The 24516-nt window shown below is 46.2% G+C and overlaps 2 protein-coding genes and 1 long non-coding RNA gene across 4 annotated transcripts; 2 read left to right on the top strand and 1 right to left on the bottom strand.

The window, feature by feature from the left end:
• Positions 1-785: 785 nt before the first annotated feature.
• LOC139799382 (uncharacterized) lies at positions 786-6747 on the top strand. The gene is made up of 2 exons (XR_011727239.1): positions 786-1080; positions 3475-6747. It is a non-coding gene; the product is annotated as an uncharacterized lncRNA (long non-coding RNA).
• LOC139799381 (torsin-1A-interacting protein 1-like) lies at positions 1742-13324 on the bottom strand. The gene is made up of 6 exons (XM_071751364.1): positions 12931-13324; positions 12622-12681; positions 7755-7874; positions 6904-6960; positions 5297-5356; positions 1742-4257 (listed from the first exon to the last, which is right to left on the bottom strand). Exons 1-6 carry the CDS (start codon positions 13307-13309, stop codon positions 3455-3457), a joined length of 1479 nt encoding a protein of 492 aa, XP_071607465.1. The 5' UTR covers positions 13310-13324; the 3' UTR covers positions 1742-3454.
• A 2797-nt stretch (positions 13325-16121) lies between these two features.
• TOR1AIP2 (torsin 1A interacting protein 2) lies at positions 16122-23967 on the top strand. Of its 2 annotated transcripts, XM_071751346.1 has the most exons (7): positions 16134-16299; positions 16663-16832; positions 17645-17847; positions 18999-19286; positions 19417-19737; positions 20147-20239; positions 21123-23967. In XM_071751346.1, exons 3-7 carry the CDS (start codon positions 17814-17816, stop codon positions 21893-21895), a joined length of 1509 nt encoding a protein of 502 aa, XP_071607447.1. In that variant the 5' UTR covers positions 16134-16299; positions 16663-16832; positions 17645-17813; the 3' UTR covers positions 21896-23967. The 2 variants fall into 2 exon arrangements, with proteins under 2 accessions (XP_071607446.1, XP_071607447.1); XM_071751345.1 differs by lacking the exon at positions 16663-16832 and having other exon boundaries at positions 16122-16299.
• The last annotated feature ends 549 nt before the right edge of the window (positions 23968-24516 follow it).

Here is a 24516-nt window from a genome sequence, read left to right as displayed (position 1 = left end):
GTTTTCCAGCTGTGCTACAGTCTTAGGCCCAGAATCTGGAAGGCTGTTTGTAGGTCATTACACACCTCCAAAACCAGTTTTTTGGTTTTTTTTTCCCTAAACACAGCATGCTGAGGATTGCACTGCTGTGTTCTGTACAGCAAATACTTCTGTTCCTGCCTTGAAGTGAAGCTTGCCTTTGCACTCAGTATAAGCTAAACCAATTATTAGTTCAAAACATTATTTTTTTTTTAAAAAAAGGGTACGAAAACCAATTATTTTTTTTTTTTCCCATTTGTGGAGAACAGCCGAATGCTTTTGTTGGTATGAAAAAAACAGAGGGGAAAGATTAGTCTAACAAACCTGCTTAACATGCTCAAAACTCCACTTCTCATTGCAACATGACTCAGCAGGGTGTGAGAAACAAGGTAAAACCAGGCAGGGCTGCACATTGTTCCTGGTCCCCTTTACAATGTCCACTCCTGAAGGCAAAGTGGGTACCACCATCAAGGTGACAGCAGGAGCAGCAGAAGAGGGGCCACCTTCTGCCTCAGCTGGCTACCTTCAAGGGGGCTCTTGCCAGGAGCAGGGGTCTGCTGGCAGCCCAAGGAGCAATTTGACTGCATTTTCCAGTCCAGTTTGGAGAGTGCTGGAAATTTTGCTGTCAGAGATGTCAATTTGCTGAGCTGCTGTTGACACAGTTAGGGGCAGTTGAACTTCACAAGTGAAATTTGCCTAGAAGCAGCCAAAATATTTTACACAAGTTTGCTGCAGGCAATGAAACAATTATACAAGGAGGATAGTGATCAGCTGCCTGTGAGCAACACAGACAGACATTACTCTCCACCTCTGGCTGAGGAGGAGTTACTTAATGAGATCTACATCAAGGACCTGTGGATGATATTTAATGAGAGTCTTCTAAGGACAAATCCACAAACAGCTACAAAAAAGACCTAGTTCTTCAACAGCAGGAACAGCCTGCTAATCCTGAGCTTTCTCACTCCTCTGGAAGGGGCTACTGTGACTGGTTTTTTTACAGACTAAACACCACATCTCACTTTCCTTACAACAGAAACATGATTCTCCTTTGTCTTGCACAATGTAAGTAGAACATTCCCTTTCATTTCCAGGTACCTTACTATTTTGTATTGAAAAAGAGCTCTTTAATATCCCATAGTATGGGGGAGAGGACAGTTTTAAGAACCGAAAATAACCTGAATTATATAAGTTTAATTTGTGTAAGAGCATGGTTATCTCCTGCCTTCATGTCATGACTTAAGTCTATTTTTTGTGGTTGCAAATTCTGCTAATTATCTATTTTTTTTCTAAACTAGTTTTTATTGAGACTGTCCCTCCAGTCAGTTCACTAGTTTGCAACAGCAGAGACACAGCTAGGAACAGACAGCCAGGAGCACAAGAATGAAGTCATCCCTTTTGTCAGCTGCTGACTCTTGTATCAGATTAATGAAACAAGTGAACCACATCTTATCATTACTTCCAGCTGAAATCAGAACTAGGGAATTAGTACAAGAACACCAAGTAAATTCAGAGCTATTAGAATTTCTTGAAATGTTCCCTGTGAAAAAAGGCCTGATATTATAAAACACATGCATCTGGACCTACCACTCCACTGAAGTTTCTTAAAGTTCTGGATTCTGCAAAAGGTTGAATTTTAGGCATCTGTACTGTTCCAAGGTAAGAGGAACAACCTTGAACACATTGTTTGACCACTTAAAACTCCACGAGCAAATCTTAAAGCAGCTTATAAAACAAACAAGTATATTTATTTTTAATGATTACTAAAATAGTTTACATAATATACAATCAGATATGCTACCAAGGACACACTCAGGAATATGTCACAGTTATTTTTCTTAAAAAACATTTGTCCAGTGAAATTTCCAAAATGTAAATGCCAGCTTTTCCTTCCTGAGCTATTGTTAAACATCCAGAACAGCAGCACTTCCAAGTTTGTTTACTGCTTATATTTCTTCCTGTTAAAATACAAAGCACTATCCATTGCTGGCTCCCAGTGGTTAGAACAAACCCACCTACACAGCTCAGTCTCCCAAATTCTGTTCTTTTATACACTTTAAGTGATTTGGGTCTGTTCAGTTTAACACCCCAAACCTTTGTTTGCACAAAGAAGCCAGAAGCTCCATCACCTCTACGAAGCTTTCCTCATTAAGAAGAACTCTTTGCAACAGGACAGCTCAAGGGGCTTGTCAAGGAAGTGATGGCTCCAAGAGCCACTGATTTCTCAGCTGTTATAAAAAAGCCTGTGAAATCTGTGAGCAGCCTTCACACATTCCCTTCATACTCAGTAAAACCAAATGCACAGGGGCCACTTTCAGCAATGAAATGGAAGTGCTACAATTCGCTTGTTTTGTACACAAAATACTTGCAATAGAAACAAGTACGAGTTCTTAGTCTGCTGTAAGGGATTCTTGGCACTAGGCACTCTAGAAAAGCATTTTAAAAACATGCTTTGCAGATGTGTCCTTCACTAGAAGCTTATACAGCAAGCAGTAGGTTATATGCAGACACATGAAGACAGGTTATTTTTCTGGGACACCAAGTACCTCAAATAAATAAAGTCTCTTGATGCAAAAAATTATCTTGTTAAAATGAGAAATAACCTATGTCTTCCTGAACTTTTGTTTGGAAAGGAAATGCAACAGGACTTCAGTAGACCTACAGGGCTGACACGTTATAATTTCCCCCCCAAATTTAAGAATTTTGACAAAAAGCTGAAGACTTCTGGAACCAGCAAGGCAAAGAAGTGCTGAAGGATTTTTTAAGAGGCTTCAGTGCTACTAAAGTTAAGCAAAGCTTTGTACCTCATCGTTTTTCTCACTCTCCAAAACTGACTGGGGCCAGATCATTTAAAGAGGAAATGCTTGTTGACAGGTTCTCTGCCAGCCACAGAGCTTCCAAGCTGTTTTGCCATTTCCAGAAGTCACCATAGACAGCTGACATCTATTCTGTTACCAGATGGATCAAGAAAAAGCTGGTGCTTAGGCTAATATTACTTTATTACAATTTGGAGTTTCTGGTTTTTACTGGTTTTTTGTGTTTTTTACCCAAGTTAGAAGAAAAGTAAGCAATTCTGGCAGATGAAGGGGATGTTTTTGTGTCCTATTACCTTGTCAAACACAGTGTCAGCTTTAGGCACCACCAGAAATGGATCCTTACAGCTACGCCGAGGCAGCTTGAGAAGCAGATGAGTGGTTCTGCACTAGTGCACACTTCCTTCCAGCTCCAGGACACCAAGCCTGAATGAGTCACTGAACACAGCTTACCAACAGCCAGCAAGTGCCTTGCTTACATTCTCAGCTGATTTAGAGAAGTCCCAGTGACTTCAGCAGAAACAACCCTGCCAGCTGGTGGAATTCCTGCGCGCAGAAATTCTTCCCTATTCAGCCGCTGAACGTAAATTTTATCTTCCTTCTTTTTCAGTTCTTTCCAGTAACTTCTATGTGCATCCCCCAACAGGGAGGCCCTTTTCAGGCCAAACAGGCAACACAAGATGAGATATACGGCTCCACAGCCCACTCAGCTTATCTGTGTCCATGCCATTGTAAGAAGTAGGAACATCTGAACTCGTAAACTTCTCCCAGAGGAAATCGCGGACTTTCTCCTCGACCTCTTGCAAAGTGAGGCTCTTCCTGAGTGAGTGATCATCCAGGAGAACTGTCAGCAAAAGAGCCACATCCTTAAATGCTGCGTTCTCGTGGTCACAGTACTTGTAAAAGATCAAGGTGGAGCCTGCAGGCAGTGACTCAAACCTGTGCACCACTGCCACCTTCTTGCCTTCTCCGAATCCCAAGCTGAGCTCATGATCTACCTCCAGCTTGACAACATCACTATCCAGTATGGCTTTGTCTGCCCCGTTGATTTTGATTGTAGTAGCATTTTGGGAGAAGGCAAAAGCATCAGCAATCTCATTACTCAGGCACCTCAGCACTTTCTCAGCCTCTCGGCCAGCTGTGAGCAGTAAGATCGCGGGCTCCACGTGCAGATGGGAAGCATTCAGATGTTTCTCAAGGAACACGTGGGTTCTTTTCCACAGGTTGGGATCCTGACTTTGGTAAGTGTTTTTTAGTTTCTTCATCTGGGCCCGAAATGCTTGCAGAATTTGAGTATTTTTACTTGACAAGGTTGAATCTGCAACATTTAGCATTCCACTCCACAGGACGTAAGCCAACAGGATAACAATTAGCAAAACCAGTAACAATGTCCAGCTTTTGTGAAATCCATTCTGTGACTCACTATTACCTACAGATGGAAGAGCAAACAGGAAGAAAACAATGCTTTAAAAGGAATCCAAAGTCAACAAAGGGAAAGGAAAATAAGAAGAAACATTAAAACTCAATGAACTCATCCTACTCTCAAGCTACTGATACAGTAATTGAAGACCAAAAAGAAGTTCTGGTTAAAACAAACAAGCAAACAAAACTCTGAGCATCCTTAGCAACTTTGTGAAGTGAAAGAAGCTTTCCAGACATGACTAGGAAGTTGGACATTCTTCTAAAAAGGAGCTCTTCTGAAAGTTTAACTCATACTCCATTCTATTTAATCATATCCAAACTAAGCTTAAAATGGTTCTGAAAAGGGTCAAGCTTTTTCCTACCTTCAGGCTCTGCAAAAAAAGCCCTATACAAAACCTGGCATCACCAGAATTATTTCTGTATTGTTATTTATCCTCCTACCCCCACAGGGATAAAAATGGTTTCTGCAGCAGTATATACAACTCAAACACTGCCAATCAACACTATCAGAAAACATTTCTGGCCCTTGTATCAGTCAGCTTCACAATGGGTACACATAGAAAACAATGCACATGAGATGAGGCACATAGAATATCAGATATTTTGGTTTTGTATTTGAGCAGTTAAATTAACACTTGTCTGACCTGGTATAAGCACAAGGCTCAATTCTGTTCCCAGTAAAATTAGTGACCAAATGCACCAACCTTCCTGGAAACAGGAAAGAACTCCCTACCTTATGCTGCATTTTTGCACTTTAAAATTTATCAGGACAGCAACACAACTGTTAACTAAGACCACCACCAGGCCTACCTCAGTTCTCCTAATGCTACAGATGGAAGACCTTAAATTCAGGAGGAAAAGTCAGCCATTTTACAAACACTTCCCCCCTTCTTTAGTGCTGAAAAAATGTGTCCTAGCAAGCAAGTTCTGTATTCTGGCAAGGGTCCTGGGTTTAACACAAGCTACCAGGAAATCTAATACTTGGACAGGCATGAAAATGGTTACGTGTAACAAGCACAAAAGAGAAGTGAAAGCAGAAGCCTTACTTTCAGCCAAAGCTTGTGATTGCTTCCCTGTATCAGGCTCATCTAGAAGTTTACTTCTGCCTGTTAAAAGATGAGAAAAGGAAGATGAGAAAAATACTGATAACAATTACAACCAATCTTTCAGCAGAGCACTGAAATGTCAAAATCACAAAACGGTGCTGTTTTCATCAAAAAGATGTTCTTAGTTGCACTTTCACATCCAAAATTCTACGTAGCTTACAAGAAGGTTAACAAAGCACCCTCAGTAACACCTTTTTGAAGCACAAGGATCCCACGTCCCAATTAATTTTTCTGATTTCGCACCAGAATTTGACGAACAGAAAAAAAAAAAAGTTCAGTTAACACACACATTACAACAACAGCAACATAATGCAAGACTAAAGTAGGAAAAGTAAAGTCATACTTTAACAGCACAGTCTCATCTAGCTGGGGTCAGAGGCCTATTTTATCAGCTTTCAGTTTCTTGGGACAAACTGTGCTTTTAACGAAAAACTGCAGCTTTCAACTTCAAAGTATACTTTTGATCTATTTATTTAAATGGGCTCAGACAGGGAAGTGTAAAAGCCATTATCCATAAAAAAGTGTGATGAACAACTTTCCCAAGAGACCAGTATAAATATATATATATAGTGCAATTATTGGTGAGCATTTTTTCTGCATTTAGTCAGTTAATAAGATGCAAAAATTTCTGTCTCCTTGTGAACTACAGCAACTGGTTCAAAGCTGAGGGCTCTTTAATAATACAAAACCAAATCAGGATACTGTCAATGGTACTCTTGAGATTAAACTGAACACACACACCCTGCAGTACTTATTTCAACAACTAAAATTAATTCCTTAACCTTTTTGTATAAATGTAGTAACAGAGAGTGCTAAAAGCAGCTCTAGTTTTTAAGCCAGAGCTTAACTAGCTTAATAAACCATGCCATTCTGTAATTTCAACCTCCTGTCTCAAGAGGGCACAGACATGGAACTTGTAGCTGGCTAAGCTTGTAAAAGCCTTCTAATAATTAACAGATCAAAATCACCTCAGTTCTGTAATATTTTAAAATGTAGCCCTGCTTGCAGAGACCAGGGTTTCATATTTAGTTAAAAGCTGTGACTCGTATCCTAAAGGAAAAAACTATTTCAATAAACAATGTAAAAACAGATCCTCTCCTACACAAGGATCTTGCCTTTTTACAACACACTTTGCACCAGAACACAGAGTATATGATAATTAATTCAGTCTTAGCAACCCACTATTGCTCTGGGAAAGGCTATAAGGGAAGGAAATGTGTGCCAATTAATCTAACATTCACTGTTCCCAAAAAGTGAAGGTTTTGTTCCCTTCCTCAGCTCACCCCTACACTGCAAGTTGTAAATGTTCCACACTTACTGATTGTCCCATGACTCAACTCCATTTCCAAACACAGCACCAAAAGAAGAGACAAAAAAAAAAAAAGAAAGAAAAGTCTTCCTGGATCTGCCTCCCAGGCCCCTTTCCACCTTGACAAAGTGTCCCAGGGCACAAGAAAAACCATACATAGAGGAAAAGAAAATAATTCTGTTCTTCTCACTTAATTACAGGGAAAGACTAGGTATCTATTTTTTTTTTTTTTACTTACTCTGTGCTTTAGTTGAGTGGTGCTCTTGATTTTTCTTAGGGAAGTCAGCCTTTCTTTCTGAAACCAAAGCACAAATGACAGAACTTGGTATTCACATCAGAGGTCAGAATGACACAGACAAACCACACGTTTTAGCTTGCTGTGAAATCTTTCAAGTTTATTAAGGAAGGAGCTGATGCTGTGCTGCCACACCAAGCCTCCTGGACCCCTCTGTACATGAAGAAAGCCACCATTTCTAATAAAACCCCCTTAATTTGGCCTCTCACCCTGCTTTTCCCAAGATGACACAAAATTATCCTATTATTCTTTAAAAAAATAACAATGCAGTAACGCATACAGTGGATCTATTTGAATTCACTCACACCACCTCTAATCACAAAACTATCTTCTGCTGAGCTAAAAATATCCTGTATTTTCTTCCTCATTCTATTTCCCTATTGCTTCTGTAACACAAAGCAAGAAAAACCTTGAGCAAACAACAGCAAAAATGCTCCTCGACTTCAAAATCACCTGGTATTGTCAGCTTCCCCTGATAAAGTCAAAAGTAACTCAATTTTTCAGAAAAAAAAAACAGTTTTGCTTTGTCTGGGGCAATGGAAGATCCACTCTTATACCAGTTCTTGAAACAGGTGTGGTATTCCTCAACTTTTTGTTCTGCTTCTCAAAAAGCAGATGACTAGGTATTTACCAGTGTTTAAAACTCTGCTTTCCTGAACTTAAGGTTTTGCCTTTTTCATCCATTCAGATTTCAACTCAAGAACTTCCCCTTTCATAACAGAGCTGCAAGAATCTTCATTTTAGTGCATTTAATCGTTTGTTAAATCATGGAGTGATAAAACTACTGTTGTTACCTTTTAGTGGTGCATAAAGGTTTGGCTGACACACTGCTGGTTCCTCCACTTCATCACTATCATAAGCCTTTGCTTTTTCCTTTATTGGATTCTCTTGAGTAAAGCAATTTGAGGAACTGCCTGCCAAGAGGCAAAAAAGAAGTAAAAAAGAAAGCAAAAGACAATCAGTACACCTGCAGTATTGTGCTTGCAACATTATGAAACCAAAGGACCAGGACAGTCTCAGAACCCACACTCCCTCTTAAAATGTAACCAAAAGCAACTAAGACTTGAAAAGCTTTGAGTTCACCATAAATACACCACCACATGCCTGCTGGTTTGTTTTTGTTTTTAAGGAATGATTGGCTTAAAAACAGCTGGAAAAAAAACCTGGACATCAAGACACTAAATGCCAAGAGATGCTTTATGCTAAATGGATTCAGTGTAAAGTAGTGAATACACAAGAATGGGAGTAAAGAGAATTTTTCCCAGTGCTTTGGGCACACAACAGACAAATGGTAATTGTGCTGTCTTCCATAGCATTAGGCAGAGGGGAAAAGAGAGACAAGCAAATATAGACCAGAACTAAGTCCCCTTTCTAAATGTAGTACAATTCAGCCTTGAGTTGGGTCTCTTTCTCATTAACCTTTATGGCAATCTGGGGTGTCTGTGCTCCCAACTTATTTCCCTCAGGTAGATGAGAAGACTCTAAAGCAACACCTTTAGGCTGCTTGCCAAATTACACAGCCTTTAAGACACTGAAACCCAACTCAGTGCTAGGAACAAAGCCCTGAAAGAGGGCAGGAGTCACAGAGCAAAGGTCAGGGCTGGAAAGCCAGTTAAAAGCAAAACACAGGGAGAAGGGGTTTGAAAGGATAAAGTGCAAAAAAAAGCTCAGGTATGGAATGAAAGCTGTAGCACATCTGTGGGACAGAGAGCATGTCACAGCAATAGAGCTGAAGGGCAGAAGCAGAGCAAACAGCTAAGGAAAAAACACAATTTAAAAGTTCTGCTCTGTACCTTCACACTGGGCCCTTTTATTCTGGGTTCTCCTGGGGTCCCACCTGTTCTAGAGCTCTTTTACCACATGTGCCAGGGCAACACAGAGTTGCCACGTAGTGTTTAGTAATTTTACTTGAGAAAAAGAAAACAGCCTTTTTCTCCTATGTTCTCCTAGCCTTAGCCTGCCTCTGGTATGTGGAATTTACAAATGCAAAAAATCAAATCAAAACAAAACCCAACACACCAAGGGAGAAAACGTTCTATAAAGTCAGGAAAAAAAAGTTTAGAAAAGTTCTAAACAAAGATATTAAGTCACAGATCCAGCAGTGAAATATTTGCACATGGTGAGTGGGATCCTGTATTTTCAAAGCCATTTCAAAAAGTTGTTAAATGACTGATTTCCCACCAAAATAAGACTGAAGATACTTACTAAATCATCTGACCTTCAGGAATGCCAAACACCACAACCAATGGTGCACTGTGTACTGAGCTTCTGCAAGGAAAATCTCACAAGTAGTAGTGGCTTCTAATCACAAGACCAGAAAGATCTAGGAATCTGAAAAGTGCTTCTCCTGCAGTCCATACTTTTCAATTCTTCCCCCCTCCTTTGCATCAATCAGTATTTTTGTCTCAAAAAGTTCTTAAATGTTCTTGTAAAAAAGAAAAATATAAATATACACTAGTTCATTTACCCCATTAAGACAGTTTGTGCATCAACAGTTTCTGTAACAGTGGGTTATCACCAACAGAAAAAGTATTAGTGCAGACAGCTCACATGACATCCCTCACAGAAAAAAAGTAAATTCCCCTTTGTAAAATTTACCTTTCCTAGAAATATATATAAATTTACATGTCTGCTCCAGACATGCTTTTTCCTTCCTTCCAAGGCTTTAATCCTACTTCCCAAAGGATCATGCCTGCCTCCCAGGCAGCTAGTGAGGATTTCCTAACCCACATGAAATCTGCCAGCCAGCAGCTTCCTGCAGTCAGCTGCCAAGAGTATCTTCTCACTATCCCTGTATCACACACCAGTTTAATCAAAGAAATTAGAAATCTGTGAGTTCAGAAACTACAGGTTTATAAACCAGAAGACAAAGTCAGAGAGAGGTAACATCAGTTTACCAGTGGAACTTGCTCTTTTGAGCCTGGTTCATATCTAGCCCAGTGGGTTTAATAATTTTCTAATCAGAGATAAGCCTGCAACACACTTGCTGCAATGTTCCACAGCACCTGCAGACAGCACAGACTCAGGCACTAAAAACACCCAGTGCCTGCAACTCAGTTGTGCACCCTTCTTGCACATTTTCACACAGCTTAAACAGAGGTTACAACCATGTATCTTCAGCTCACTGATCCAGCAGATGCCTGATTCAAGAAAGGGTTTGAAGATGCTTAAAGCTTTCTACCTCTAGAATCAAGTTTCCTAATCTGTATTTAAAACCTCTAAGCAGAAGACAGAAACCAGTTTCTCAAAGTGTCATTTTGCTTCCATCCCGCTCTCAGGGAAGCAGGGACATTTCATCCTTATAAAAATCCACCCTGCTTGTCCTGCTGCCTCACAGACCCTGCATCCCCCCTGGTCTGCCCTAAACTCTTCAGAAATAGCTCCTGTCATAGCTACAGGTGGGAGGGGGAAAAACTACTCCTTTGCTTCTATATAAAGAATTTACATAGAATCATAGAATGGGCTGGGTTGGAAGGGACCTCAGAGCTCATCAAGTCCAACCCTTGATCCACTCCCACTGCAGTTCCCAGCCCATGGCACTGAGTGCCACATCCAGGCTCTTTGGAAATATCTCCAGGGATGGAGAATCCACCCCTTCCCTGGGCAGCCCATTCCAATGGCTGAGCACCCTCTCCCTAAAGAAATTCTTTCTAATGTCCAACCTAAACCTCCCCTGGCACAACTTGAGACCTCTTGTGCCCTCTTGTCTTGCTGAGAGTTGCCTGGGAAAAGAGCCCAACCCCCCCCTGGCTCCAACCTCCTTTCAGGGAGTTGGAGAGAGTGATGAGGTCTCCCCTGAGCCTCCTCTTCTCCAGCCTCAACACCCCCAGCTCCCTCAGCCTCTCCTCATAGGATCTGTGCTCCAGTCCCTTCCCCAGCCCAGTTGCCTCCTTTGGACCTGCTCCAGCACCTCAATCTCCTTCCTGAGCTGAGGGGCCCAGAACTGGACACAGGACTCAAGCTGTGGCCTCCCCAGGGCTGAGCACAGGGGCAGAATCCCTTCCCTGGACCTGCTGGCCACGCTGTTCCTGAGCCAGCCCAGGATGCCATTGGCCTTCTTGGCCACCTGGGCACACTGCTGCCTCCTCTTCAGCTTCCTGGCAATCCAGACTCCCAGCTCCCTCTCTGTCTGGCTGCTCTCAGCCACTCTGTGCCCAGCCTGGAGCTCCCCATGGGGTTCTTGTGGCCAAAGTGCAGGACCCGGCACTTGGAATGTTGAACCTCATCCCGTTGGGATCAGCCCAACTCTCCAGTCTGTCCAGGTCCCTCTGCATCTTTTAACATTGTACTTTTACATCTGTTGTGGCTAGAATCAAATATCACTGCTGAGGTCTTTGGGAGGTGAGGGGAGGACATCTCTCCCCTCAATCTCATTTTTAGAGAAATATAAATTAACAATAAAATACTCAGCTGTACCTCCAAAAGCAGCATAGCCACAAATAAATACTGAGCATGTCACCTATCAGCCACTGTTAGGGAGTAACAGCTTCCCACAGCTTTTTTTCCCCATATGAACCTTTGAATTTTTCCAAAGAAATCTGAGTAACCTTCCTCTTCCTCCCTCAAGATAATTTTTTTTCACACCTCCTGGGAATTCTGCTTCTAAAGCATAATAACTGGCAGCCCTTTTTAAGGGCATTGCCACCTAATTAAGGCCACACACTGCAGCTGTAAGAAGAACTTGGTAACAGCCCTGTCACAAGAACACAGATCAGAATGGAGAATGGTCTCAGGTGACCCCAACTCCCCCATGTGAGAACTGCTCATCACAGAATGGCTGAGATTGGAAAGGACCTTAGAGATCATCTACTCCACCCCCCTGCCATGGGCAGGGACACCTCCCACCAGACCCCATCCAACCTGGCCTTGAACACCTCAGGAAATGGGCAGCCTCAGCTTCCCTGGGCAACCTGTGCCAGCATCTCACCCCCCTCATCCTGAAGAACTTCTTCCTAACACCCAGTCTAATACTCTAACAATGTACACACTCCACCTCAAAACAGACTAAAATGGAAGCAAGTCCAATCTGTTTGCAGCTTTCAGAGGGAAGGACAGGCCACAGCCATGTGACTCCATTACACAAAGTGAGCATTTCTTTAAAGTTTTGAGAAGAATAGATTTTTCATTAAAAAAAAAAAAACAACAACAAAAAATCCACCAAGAAGGTGGCAGACAATGCTGACAAACTTGCTTATTCAAGATTAGGCACCAGGGTGTGCTCAGTGCTTCAGAAAAAAGGCAGGCAAGCCCCAACTATGCACTTCTTGCAAGCAGTGTTGGTTGCTGAACAGAGCACAGTGATCTTTCAGCATATCAAGGTTCTTAAATTCAGTCATTTAAAAACAAAGTCGTTAATAAAATCAGTTGCCCTCCACTTTATTTCTGTGACAGAACAGTATCCCAAGGGATGCACTATGTAACACAGCCACAGGTCTGGGCTTCGGCGTGCTCAGCCTATGCCAATCCCTCAGGAAGGCGGAGCAGGGCTCCTCAGCCCGTGCCTCCGGCAAGAAAATCGCAGCGGGATTTCTTCCCTTGTGCCTGAGCCCCGGTTAAACCTGCAATGCAGCTGCACCCCAACAAACCCCACTGCCTCGGGGCCTCTGCATTCCAGCACCTCCGCAGACAGCGCGGGCAAAGCCCCTCCGAGCCAGAACCTACCTGGCGACCTACAGGCTCTTATCGGGGGCCGAGTCAAGGAGTCCGGATTCCCCAGGGCTCCTGCAATAAGAAAGAGGCGAGTGGGGCAGCTGGCTCCAAGCCCACCACCTGCCAGGAGCACCACGCAGCCCTTCGGGAGCCACCAGGACCCCCCAGTGTCGCCACCGGCGCTGTCCGGGAGGAGACCCGTCCGTCCCTCCCCCCGCTACCCCCCTCAGCGCGGCGGGAGAAGGTGCGGGCGATCCCGCCCCACCGCGCCTTCAACCGCAGGACCCACCGCGGGGCGATGCGCCCGCCCACCCCGCTCACCGTCCAGCGCCCCTACGGGGCCGGGGCCGAACTCGGCCGCGCCCTCCGCCTCCTCGGCCTCCTCCGCCCGCGCCGCCAGCAAGCGGGGACTCTTCCTCCTGCGCTTCAGCTCGGTGGCGTCCGGCGGCGCCTGCCCGTCGCTCCCCCCCACCATCCCGCCGCCTGCTGCCGCCCCGTGCCGCTGCCGCTGCCGGCCGCCCGCTGCCTGCCCGCGCCTCGCGGTGCCGCAGCCGCCGCCTTCCCGCGGGGGGGAGGGAGGGGGCAGCTCCGCGAACCCGACTTCCCGCCGCGGGTCGGTGCTGGGGTTCCTCACTTCCGCTTCCGGCTGCGCTCGGAGTGGGCGCCGCGGGGTCACGTGGTACAGCGGCCGGGCCGCCATGGCTCGCGCGCCGGGGCTCGGGTCTCGTTTCCCGCCACCTCCCTCCCTCCCCCCTCCCCTCCCAGCGCCGCGCGAAGGGGGCGGGGCCGGGGCCGGGGCCGGAAGCAGCTGAGGGAGGAGCGGGCTGCGGGCAGAGGCGCCTCACGGGCCCGCGCTGCGCTCCAGAGAGAAAGAGGAGCGAGCGCCCGGCCCTCCCTTCGGTGCTGCCTGTTTTCCCAGGCAACTCTCAGCAAGACAAGAGGGCACAAGAGGTCTCAAGTTGTGCCAGGGGAGGTTTAGGTTGGACATTAGAAAGAATTTCTTTAGGGAGAGGGTGATCAGGCATTGGAATGGGCTGCCCAGGGAAGGGGTGGATTCTCCATCCCTGGAGCTATTTCAAAAGAGCCTGGATGTGGCACTCAGTGCCATGGGCTGGGAACTGCAGTGGGAGTGGATCAAGGGTTGGACTTGATGAGCTCTGAGGTCCCTTCCAACCCAGCCCATTCTATGATTCTATGATTGTAGATGTCCGGTTTCATCCAGAAGCAAGTGAATATTTGTGAAATGACTCAGCACATCTCCTTCTGAACCAGCAAAAAATAAACACTACCATTCTCTTAAGTTGTAAAAGCAGAATTCAGACCTTGAGCAATGTTTTCTAAAAAACAAAAAAGGGGACTTTTGATGTAACAAATGCCACATCAAGAAGTTTCAAAGTTCAGCCAAACTGTCTTTGCAGTTCGAGTAGAAAAAAACTGATTTCTGATGAGTCAGAACTACAGCTAGAAGCAGCATCAGCATCATCATTGGCAACTTTCTGAAGAAAGTTACTAAATGTTGACACTGTAAATATTTACGTAGCTGCCCTTCGTAATTCCCTCTGTCACTGTTGATTCTTCTGCAGTGTGAGAGAAAACGTCATTCTCCTTTAAATAAAATCCTCCATCAAACTTTACATTACAAAAAAGACCAGGTAGGTTACAGCTCAACATCCCAGCCCACATCCTGTGACCTTCTGAGCACTTGGGGTAGAGAAGCCACTTCACACATCATCAGCCTGCTTTTTCTAACAGTTTTGTGAGGGCGACTGGACGTCCCAGGCTGGCCACTTAATTCTCCTGCCAATCTGCTTTTTCATACCCGGGTTACTCACCCTGCACAGGCTGAATCTACCCCCACCCCCACTGGTGACACACACTGGCTTCTCCCTCTTCCACCACCAGGTTCATGACACGTGCTTTTGTGGACAGGGTTGATGTCAGTTATCAGCTGCAGTAAGGAAAGTGGGAGAAAATCTCATGAGAGAACAAAGTGACACATAGAATTAAAACAAAACAAAATAAAACAAAAACAGAGCTTGTTCTCACTGAGACAGAATTAGAGAAAAACATGTCCCTAGTAGTCAGCAACCTGTCCTTGAGAAACGGATGTGCAAGATGGGTGACTGGGATGGAAGGGAGTACTCCCACTGGTAACTTATCTTGGTTATAGCCTTGAGCAATAGGTAGAAAACACTAAATGGATTTGCCTATTGCTATACTATTAGTATAGTAATCATAGAATCATAGAATGGGCTGGGTTGGAAGGGACCTCAGAGCTCATCAAGTCCAACCCTTGATCCACTCCCACTGCAGTTCCCAGCCCATGGCACTGAGTGCCACATCCAGGCTCTTTTGAAATATCTCCAGGGATGGAGAATCCACCCCTTCCCTGGGCAGCCCATTCCAATGCCTGAGCACCCTCTCCATAAAGAAATTCTTTCTAATGTCCAACCTAAACCTCCCCTGGCACAACTTGAGACCTCTTGTGCCCTCTTGTCTTGCTGAGAGTTGCCTGGGAAAAGAGCCCAACCCCCCCCTGGCTCCAACCTCCTTTCAGGGAGTTGGAGAGAGTGATGAGGTCTCCCCTGAGCCTCCTCTTCTCCAGCCTCAACACCCCCAGCTCCCTCAGCCTCTCCTCATAGGATCTGTGATTACTGTATGTATACTATGAGTATAATAACGTACTATCAGCATACTAAAATACGCACCCTTGGGCTGGAGAGACTTTTTCTTCCTGCTTCCCCAGTTTTACACTCTCTCCCACACCTGGTAAGAAGCTGGCCACCATAAAAGAATGTGCTGAATCTGCCAGGCAGGGAGGTGGACCCTGTCCCCTCCCAGCCATTACACACAGCGTGTCTTGGAGTTCGCAGTGGGTCGCAACCACTGCATGGCTCCTCCTTTTCCTGATGCCTTTCACTGGAGCAAGTGTCCCGGGCAGAGGGGAACAGAGAAGTTGTTGAACCATACGTTGAACCATACCATACAGCAAGACACAGCATCATTTTTTTTGGAAAAGCATTGTCCAAATGAGGCCTGAAGCAACAGCACACGCTCCCTTTGGCCTCCTCCCTGTTGCAATCTCTGTACCACGCTGGAAGGGGAGCACTGTGGGGGTCTCCCTATCCTTTGCCCCTTATGCTCGTGCTCAAGACACCCCATTTCACATCCCGCAGCTCCCTGGCCTCCCTACACAGGCACCGTGTGACACTTCCAGAGCCCGAAGCTTGCTAGCTACACAACCATGTTGTTTTTTCTTGTGAGACTCCACCTTCACAAATCAGCTCAGAGAAGTGGCCTCCTCGCTGCCGTTGCTTAAATCTCCAGCGCCTGTATGGAACGCAGGAAGCCGCCAGTCATCCTGGCTGCTGAGGCAAAGCCTGCATTACCTCAGAGTTTCAGAAATAAAGCCAAAAAAAGTAGTTACCATTTCCTGAACGCTCCCCAGCGTGACTGGGGAAAAGGGAAAGGGAACTACAGCTCCCAGCAGCCTCGCCGGGCGCCCGGGGCAGAGCAGGGTTCGCCCTCACGGACGGGAGGGTTGTGGGGGGTGCGCTGGGACGGGGGCTGTCCTGCCACTACCAGAGGCAAGGTGCCCCTGGGAAGGGCAAGTGGAGGGGCTAGCACTGACATCTTTTTTATTTCTTATCTGCTTCGCTTCGCTGCCCCGAAGACTCCGAACCTGCCTGGGTAAGTGTCCGAGTCTACCGACCACTTTGCTCCTCTGGCTTCCTCCTTCTGCCAGAGCGTCACCCGCGGGAGCAGCTCAGGGAGGGGAGGGACGAGAGCCAAGTAGCTGAGAGTGGCAACTCCCCTCCCCACATACACACACAAATCCCCAGATTTGGATTTAGCAAGAAAACTGTGCCGTGGGGACAGCGCGGGCGGGGGTGGGGGTGGTGCCCACTGCACTCGAGGAGCTGCCGGGAAGGATGAGCTTGAGATTTCTGTACGGAAATCCGCGCCGGCTGCTCTCCCACGGGGAAAGTTTCTCGGGAGTTTTCCAGGAGCAGGCGTTGCGCTCTGAAAGCTATCAGCTTTCTCCGGCTTCAGCAGCGAGCCTGGCTCTGTTCCGTCGGGCCGCCCCACTTCAGAGCTCCTGAAGGGGACATATGGCTGGGGAAGGGGACAGACAGGGGAGACACTGCTCTTTTCTTGCTCTCATGACACCCGCCCAGGGCACGGCTCAGTCCCCTCGCATGTGGGCAGCTGAGGCCATCCAGGTGAGCGCTCAGTGCCTAACCCCACCGGCTTGTCCTGAGATAACTGTAGTTTGCCTTAGCCCTTGGACTGCGTGTGCCTGCCAGGAAGCAAAATAGCAAGTAGCTCTCGGGCTGAAGGTGGATGGTTATCAGGGACATCCCTCCATTCTCACACCACCTTGTCCTCTTGTGGTGTCTCACACCACCCTGTACTCAGCCCTGGGGAGGCCACAGCTTGAGTCCTGTGTCCAGTTCTGGGCCCCTCAGCTCAGGAAGGAGATTGAGGTGCTGGAGCAGGTCCAAAGGAGGCAACTGGGCTGGGGAAGGGACTGGAGCACAGATCCTATGAGGAGAGGCTGAGGGAGCTGGGGGTGTTGAGGCTGGAGAAGAGGAGGCTCAGGGGAGACCTCATCACTCTCTGCAACTCCCTGAAAGGAGGTTGGAGCCAGGGGGGGGTTGGGCTCTTTTCCCAGGCAACTCTCAGCAAGACAAGAGGGCACAAGAGGTCTCAAGTTGTGCCAGGGGAGGTTTAGGTTGGACATTAGAAAGAATTTCTTTAGGGAGAGGGTGCTCAGGCATTGGAATGGGCTGCCCAGGGAAGGGGTGGATTCTCCATCCCTGGAGATATTTCAAAAGAGCCTGGATGTGGCACTCAGTGCCATGGGCTGGGAACTGCAGTGGGAGTGGATCAAGGGTTGGACTTGATGAGCTCTGAGGTCCCCTCCAACCCAGCAAAATAAAAAAAATTAAAAAAAAAAAAAAAAAAAAAAGTGTGGAGGGAGGAGTTGCCCTCTCCTCCATGAATGACTGCTCCCATGTTCCTGCTTTGTCAGGCTTACAGGCATTTAGTCACAGTTCCTTAGGCCAAGATGAGGTGGTACCCTTGAGGGGGCTTGGTCACTGGAACACACGAACAGACAACAAGGAAATACACCTCCTTATGACTGCAGGAGAAAGTGAAACAGAACAGAGCAGAAGCCAGACCTCCGGGGGAAAAAGAAAATGGAAGAGAATCCTAGTGTGGAGATTTCTGGAGGTAAGTGAATCCTGTGCTTACTCCATCTACCAGGAAAATCTGTTTTCAAGAAGATTTCAATAGTGACATGAGAAACCTAAGAAGCATAAAAATAAAATAAAAAAAGAATTACCTCTTTTCCAAGCCAAGAATTCAAGTTGCTAGATTTATGTGAAGGGCGAAAGTTACTTTCAGTTTTGGATTCCCACTTGCAACATGTTTAGACTTGGTGTCCAGGATGGCAGACAAAAGGAAGGGCAGCCATGGGGATCCACACTGGGAGAGCTTTCTTCCCTGTGGGCAGCAGCTTTGTAATGCAGGCTGTGGAGAGAGAAACATCTCCTGTGGACCAGCTGCCAAGTGGAAGAGCAGTCTGGTAAAGCAGCTCCCAATTGCAGGGTTAAATAGAACCAGGAGTATAAAGCAACACCCTCAGGTACCAGCCAAGAAGAAGGCTCTGTTGAATGCAGGTGTCTCACATGAACCCATGAAGAGACACTCAGATTTTATAATACACTTCCAATTAATAAGTGAGTCTCACAGGGTTATATCTGCCTGGTGGCCGTGGGCCTGTTTTGCTTAAGTACAAGACCCAAACTCTGCAGAGCCCAGAAATCACAAATCTACAGATGCTGAAAAAATCAGCCTGTTTTCCATCACCTGTGGACCTCTGCAGGAGGCAAGGTAAGAAGTGCTGGGTTTGTCCAGCTTGAACAGCAGGATGCCTCCCACTTCCTTGTATTTCAGTTTGTACCATGTACTTAGATTCTCCAGGTGCCTTGCTATGGCTACTACATGTGAGCATTTCAGTGATACCATGGTACCACTAGAACCAGCTCAGATCTGTTCTAGTGTTCTTGTAATACTCCACAACAGGGACTGTAAAAATCATGCTCCTAAGGATAGCACATTCTGACATGACAACTGCAGCTTTTTCTCTATTTTCAAATTAGCAGGGGCTTTGTTGCCATTTTTATAAGTCTTCATATTAATCTTAGCATAATTACTGTAGTGCTTGATCATTCACAAGCAATTTTTCTGCAAACAATGCCTGAAATTTGAGTTACACTGCTTGGTATTCCAAGATTCAGAATACATTTCAAATGCCTGTATTTAGCCCCAGAATATCTGGCCATATGGCTACCTGAGGTTATGAACTCCCATTCTAACAGCTGGGCCAGCCCAAGGTGCAGTGGAGAGAACAGCTGATCATCCTGTGATCCAAGAGGCCCTCGAACAAACACTTGAGTACCAAGTGACAAGCAGGTGGCCTGGGACCTCCTGCAAACCAGAGGAGGACTCTCTGGTGTGTGAATCACCAGCTGCTGATGGAGAGGTGGCACTGTCAGGTCCAGCTGGCCTCAGAGTAGAGGAGAAGGTTCCCCTGGAAACTGAGGAATCTGAGAAGAAAAGAGATGGGGTCTCAGAAGGATCCCCTGGAGAAGAAGACTTGGATGAAGGTGAGTCTCTCCCTGTCCTTGTGCAGAGCATTTCCAGAATGCTGATAACCTGGGCCTTTGCTTAGAGGAGGCAGACTAGGAGGTTCTTGGGCTAAAAATACTAAGCATTGTTAAATTGTTTTCTCCATAGCCAGGCTGACTCACGATAAAATGGATGCCAAAGACAACAGCCCTGCCTGCCAGGAGACACAGGAGAACCCAGAGATAAGCAGGCACCGTGGGGACTCTTGCACAGCAGAGGAGGATGCTTCATCAAGAAGCAAGTCACTGAGCTCTGACAGTAAAATGTCACATTTGGATGTGACTGCTACAGATAATGTCACCGAGGGCCCATTTGCAGAGAAGAGCACCACTGCCCTTCTCCAAGAGCAGGAGCCAGAAGAACACCTAGAGCAAGAAACGCAGGAGAGCAGATCCCAAGGCACATTAAGGAACAGACATGGAACCAAAGGTGAGGTGGTGGCTGCACGCTGCTGCTCTTGCATCGTGCGCATAGCTACGCTCGCGTGGACGTTAGGAAAAGAGTACAGTGATCTCTCCAGTGCCCACTGTCAGCAGGAAAGAAGGTGTAGGAAATTAGCTGGCATCTCTTCTCTCTCCTTTGGATACTGCCTTGCTTTGAAAGGCACAAAACCATGCTGTACCCTGAATCTTTTTTGTCCTTCCTCTGCCCAAAAATGCAGAGTGCCAAGACTCAAAGCAGTACCAACCCAAAGCAGTATTAATTAACCCAGAGCAGTATTCACTTCTAACCCTTTCCTTCAGCTGGCAGCTCCTGGCAGCTCTTTCACTTTTTTCATTACTGTACAATATGCCTGTTCCCTCAACAGTGAGCAGCACATTTCTTTCTCTTACTGTAGGGCACACAGCTCCAGGTCCAGAGGTTCAGATGTTGACAAACTTCACCACCCAAAACACAGACCAGAAGGCCAAAAAGTCCCTCTTGATGAAAGGTGAGGAAAAGAACTTTCCCTTTTTCATTACTTGTCAACCAGAAGGCACAGATCCTCCAGGAATGAAACAGATGTAATTATTCTTCTTCTCCCTCAGGACCTTTCACAGCCTTTTCTGGGAATTTGAGGGAAAAAAAAATCTCCTTAAAAATAGTTCAGTTTGACCCTGTAGTAGCAGATTTCCCTCCAGCTTTCCACCCTCAGGAGCAGGGACACCATTTCCAACATGCTGGGAGCACTCTGGCATATCCTGGGGAGTCTGAAGCTGCTACCACTTCTTGGTCCCACTCTGTGTCAGGGGGCCCAAGCAGGAACTGTGATGCTGGTCTGCACCACACATTTCTCCTGGTAAAAAGAAACCCTGCTGTACCACAGAGAAGGAAGCAAGCAGTTGTGTCTGGATTCCACTGTCCTCCTTTTTGGGGCTGAAGCATAGTCACCTTTGTTCACCCAGCCTAGCTAGGAGGGAGGCAGTGAACAGGACACCTTAGCTGACTCAGACACCTCCATATGTGGAGGTAGGTGCTCCAAATGGCCACAAACCTTAAAAAAAAAAAGGAGGGGGGAGGAGAAGGCGGCTTGTGGTCAGCTGCGGTTTCCTCAGGAAGTTTTGGACTGTTACAACAAAGCTCATAGCTTTGCCTCCATCTTTGGAGCTGTAGTCCTCCCTGGTTGGTGTGTAGACACTTGTTCTCACAACACGGGGCAAACAGCCACGTCACCATTTCTGGGCCTCCAGAGAATGTGCCAACCTGAACTACTCTCCTGGGGTAGTGGGGAAGGCCCGGGTGGGGAAAAAGAGCCCTTGTAGCTACTTTCTAGCATATCAGCACTGCTGCTGCTGACTTCTGTTGCCCGTCTTGGGCCTCCTCCTTGTTAACAGGGCTTATGGTGATGGCCATCATACTTTTTGTCTGCTACTTCTCCGTATTCTGCCTTGGCATCCCGACCTCTGAGTCCCAGCAAGTTCCCAGGAACCCCATGGTGGAGGCCTTTGTGTCCCAGTTCAGCCAGCTGCAGGACAGGTTTCCAGGGCAGAGTCCCCACCTCTGGCTTCGTGGGGGCAAGGTCCTGAAGAAGCACCTCAACGCATCCCACCACACGCAGCCGGCCATCATCATCTTCACCGCCGCCCGCAAGGGTGAGCAGACCTTGCGATGCCTCAGCACCCATGTGGCTGACACCTACTCCTCTGCCCTGCATGCCAGAACAGTCCAGATCGATGGCAGGAGTAAATCCAGGCTCCAAAGTCACCGTGCCAAGCTGGAGGTCGACTCAGAGCTGAGCTCAGCTTTCCAGGGCGGGGACCGTGCTGCAGTGATACACCACTTCGAGTTGCTGCCTGCAGGGGCTACCCTCATCTTCTATAAGTACTGTGATCACCTAAGTGCTGCTTTCAAGAATGTGGCCTTGCTGCTGACCGTGCTGTTAGAGGATGAGATGCTGGAGACCCACATCAGCCCCAAACAGGTGGAAGAGAGAGTTCATGACTTCCTCTGGGACAAGTTCACCAGCGCCAGCACCCCCAGCTCATACGACCACATGGACTCTGACAAGCTGAGTGGGCTGTGGAGCCGCATCTCCCACCTGGTCTTACCAATCCACCCAGTGCAGAGCATCGAGAAGGAGGGCTGCGAGGTCCACACCAAACCCTAGGGACAAAGGTTCCCAAAGGACAAAGCCAGAAGTCCAGGAAGGGTTGGAAAGACAGTCCTGGCTGACCCTGGTGCAGGTGTAGGCACACACAGTACTATTTCTCTTCAGTTTGTTTCCCCTACTGTGAAGAGTCTGACAGGAACAAATAGACCCAGGGCACTTGGCCAGCTGAGTCCTAAAGATGATAGATCACACAATTCTTTCTGGCAGATGTGAAGAATGGATATTTTAAGCTGCTAATTGCATAGGAGAACTTCACTGTATGGGGAGGCATAAGGGAAAAGTGGACTTTACACTTTAAAGGTAGCATTTCTGTCAGGAAATACTCAACTGAGGTACACAACTGGTACACCAGAAAAATACTTCAGTTCACAGCTCTTTCCTTGCTCCCTGCCTGTCAGTTTGATGATGTCATGTACATCAGTCTCACAATGTACTTTATCCAGTAGGTTTCTCTCTCTTTGCAGAGAGCCACTGGAACACAGGAAGGTCAAATTCCCCAAAGCTATGCTTCAAAAAGAAAACCAATTTGCTGTTTAAGGGTTTGACCAGTTTTTATGGAGTCCCACTTGTACAGACAGACTGACACTCAGCAAAGACGAGACCCTAAATATAGGATGTTTAACCAAACCTGCAACTCAGAAATCTCCTAAACACCAATTACAAAAAATGTCAGGTTTTCAGTACTTAAACTGCACTCATGGGGGGATCCCATATGCCAGAGAACAAGCTCCAAAGACAGAGAGCAATGAAACAGAAACCACCTTGTTGTTGCCTTGTTGATGTGAAGCCTCAAGGGATTGCACAGGTGGAAGAATGAATAATACAGTTTAATGCTACCTTTAAGAAAAAAAATGTCCACATTTCCACCACAAGGCTATGACCATCTCTTTGAGCTGATGCATCAGCTTTGTTTGTAGATGAGAGCTTGCTCTTCCCCTGATCTCTGATCTGCCTATAGGGCTGGAAGCCTTCTGCTTGCCTCTCCCCAGCTAGTTTTTATTGATGAATGTAGATGTTACCCTTGGCATTTGTTTCAAACCACATAAGATAGCACACCAGGGTCTTTTCCCTCCAAAGGTACATTTGCAGCCCTGCCAGGCAGCTGCTGCTAAAGCAACAAGGAGCAGAGTTAGGATTAGCTGGTAAAGACAAAGTCTCTAGCATTAACACTAAAAATCCTCAACCAAGCAGACTGGTTTCTTACTGTGCCTCTTCCTGCACCCCAGGAAGAGAAATCCAGCTCCTAGAAACACTGTGGTGCCCCCACATGCTGCATTTCTGCAGGTGCTCTGGGGTAGAGAAGGAGCAGCTGGAGCACAGCATGGCCTCTTTCAATATAAGCAGCACAGACTCTGTGTCTGAACAAGACCAAGTCAAGAACACTCTGGTGTTTTTTACAAGCAGTGCATTTTAGGGCTCCTTGTGCCAACGCAACTCTGTTGTTGGCTGGAGAGATCCCAACAGTGCCTTGAGGGGCTGCCCCACCACAGCCCCACACCCTAAACCCACAGCCTGACTCTTCTTACTCCCACTGTGTGCCTTGTTCTGTCTCAGATTTTTTGCCATTAACTTGGAGGAGGAGACAAAAGATAAGGAAGAGGAGGGCGTTATGTGTTCAAATTCTAACCAAAGAAAATATTTTTTTGTTTACCTGGGGAGATAAAGGCAAGACCACAGGGGTTTTAAACCTGAAAAAAATGAGAATTTCTTTCCAGAGTCCATCAGGGCAGCCTGGGGCATGGTTTTGTACAAGATGCAGGTTGCTTCCCTCCCTCCCATTTTTTACTATACACTACTTTAGTAACAGAAAACACTATTTCTGCTTTGCACAGTTCAGTGCATCAGGGTGTTGATGTAAGAACCAGCAAAATGTTAATCATGATCAATATCTCAAGGGAAACCTATGTTTTACTGTTACCTCACCCTTGGTTGTATGTACTGTGTTTGTAATGCATAGCCAGGATATCCACACCAGAGATATTTCCTGTGACCTTTTAAAGACAAAAATATCTACTTGCTTCTGAAACAAGACTTCTATTTAAAAATAAAGAATGAGATTGGGAAAGAAAGCAGCAAAGACTTTGAGGTGAGACTGGAGTCTTACCATATTCTTGTTGTTTGTAGGTTTGTTTGCTTTTTCCTAGCTAGTTTCATCACATTAAGCATATCATATTGTACAAAGTTTTATTTAGGTCAGGGACTGTAGTTATGCAAACTAAGTGAATATTTGCTTTTCCAGAAAAAAGCCAAACAACTCTTCAATTGTTTGGGTAACCATTCACAGCTTTTTCAACTAAGGCAAAAGTAAAAACTAACCCCCAAAGAGCTGCTGAATTGGACCCAGTCTGAAGCATACTAGGGGTTGCATAATACATAATGATAATAATTCAGCTGAAATCCACTGGCAACTTAAATGTTTCAGAAGTATAAAAAGCAAATGCTTGTCATTTCAGCACCCTGAATCAAACCAGTTCCACACAACGTCACACCACCTCAACACACACATTAATTTTTCATGTTTGTGGTCAGTTATTTTTCCCAGCCTAAATAGAGGACTGGAGAAAAAAAGAAAAAAAAAAAAAAGAAAAGAAAAGAAAAAAGAAAAAAAAAAAAAGAAA

Source organism: Heliangelus exortis, chromosome 8 (assembly GCF_036169615.1).
Source record: "Heliangelus exortis chromosome 8, bHelExo1.hap1, whole genome shotgun sequence".
NCBI lineage: Eukaryota > Metazoa > Chordata > Aves > Apodiformes > Trochilidae > Heliangelus > Heliangelus exortis.
The sequence above is the reverse complement of the archived record's forward strand: the minus strand, read 5'-3'. Positions and strand labels throughout refer to the sequence as shown.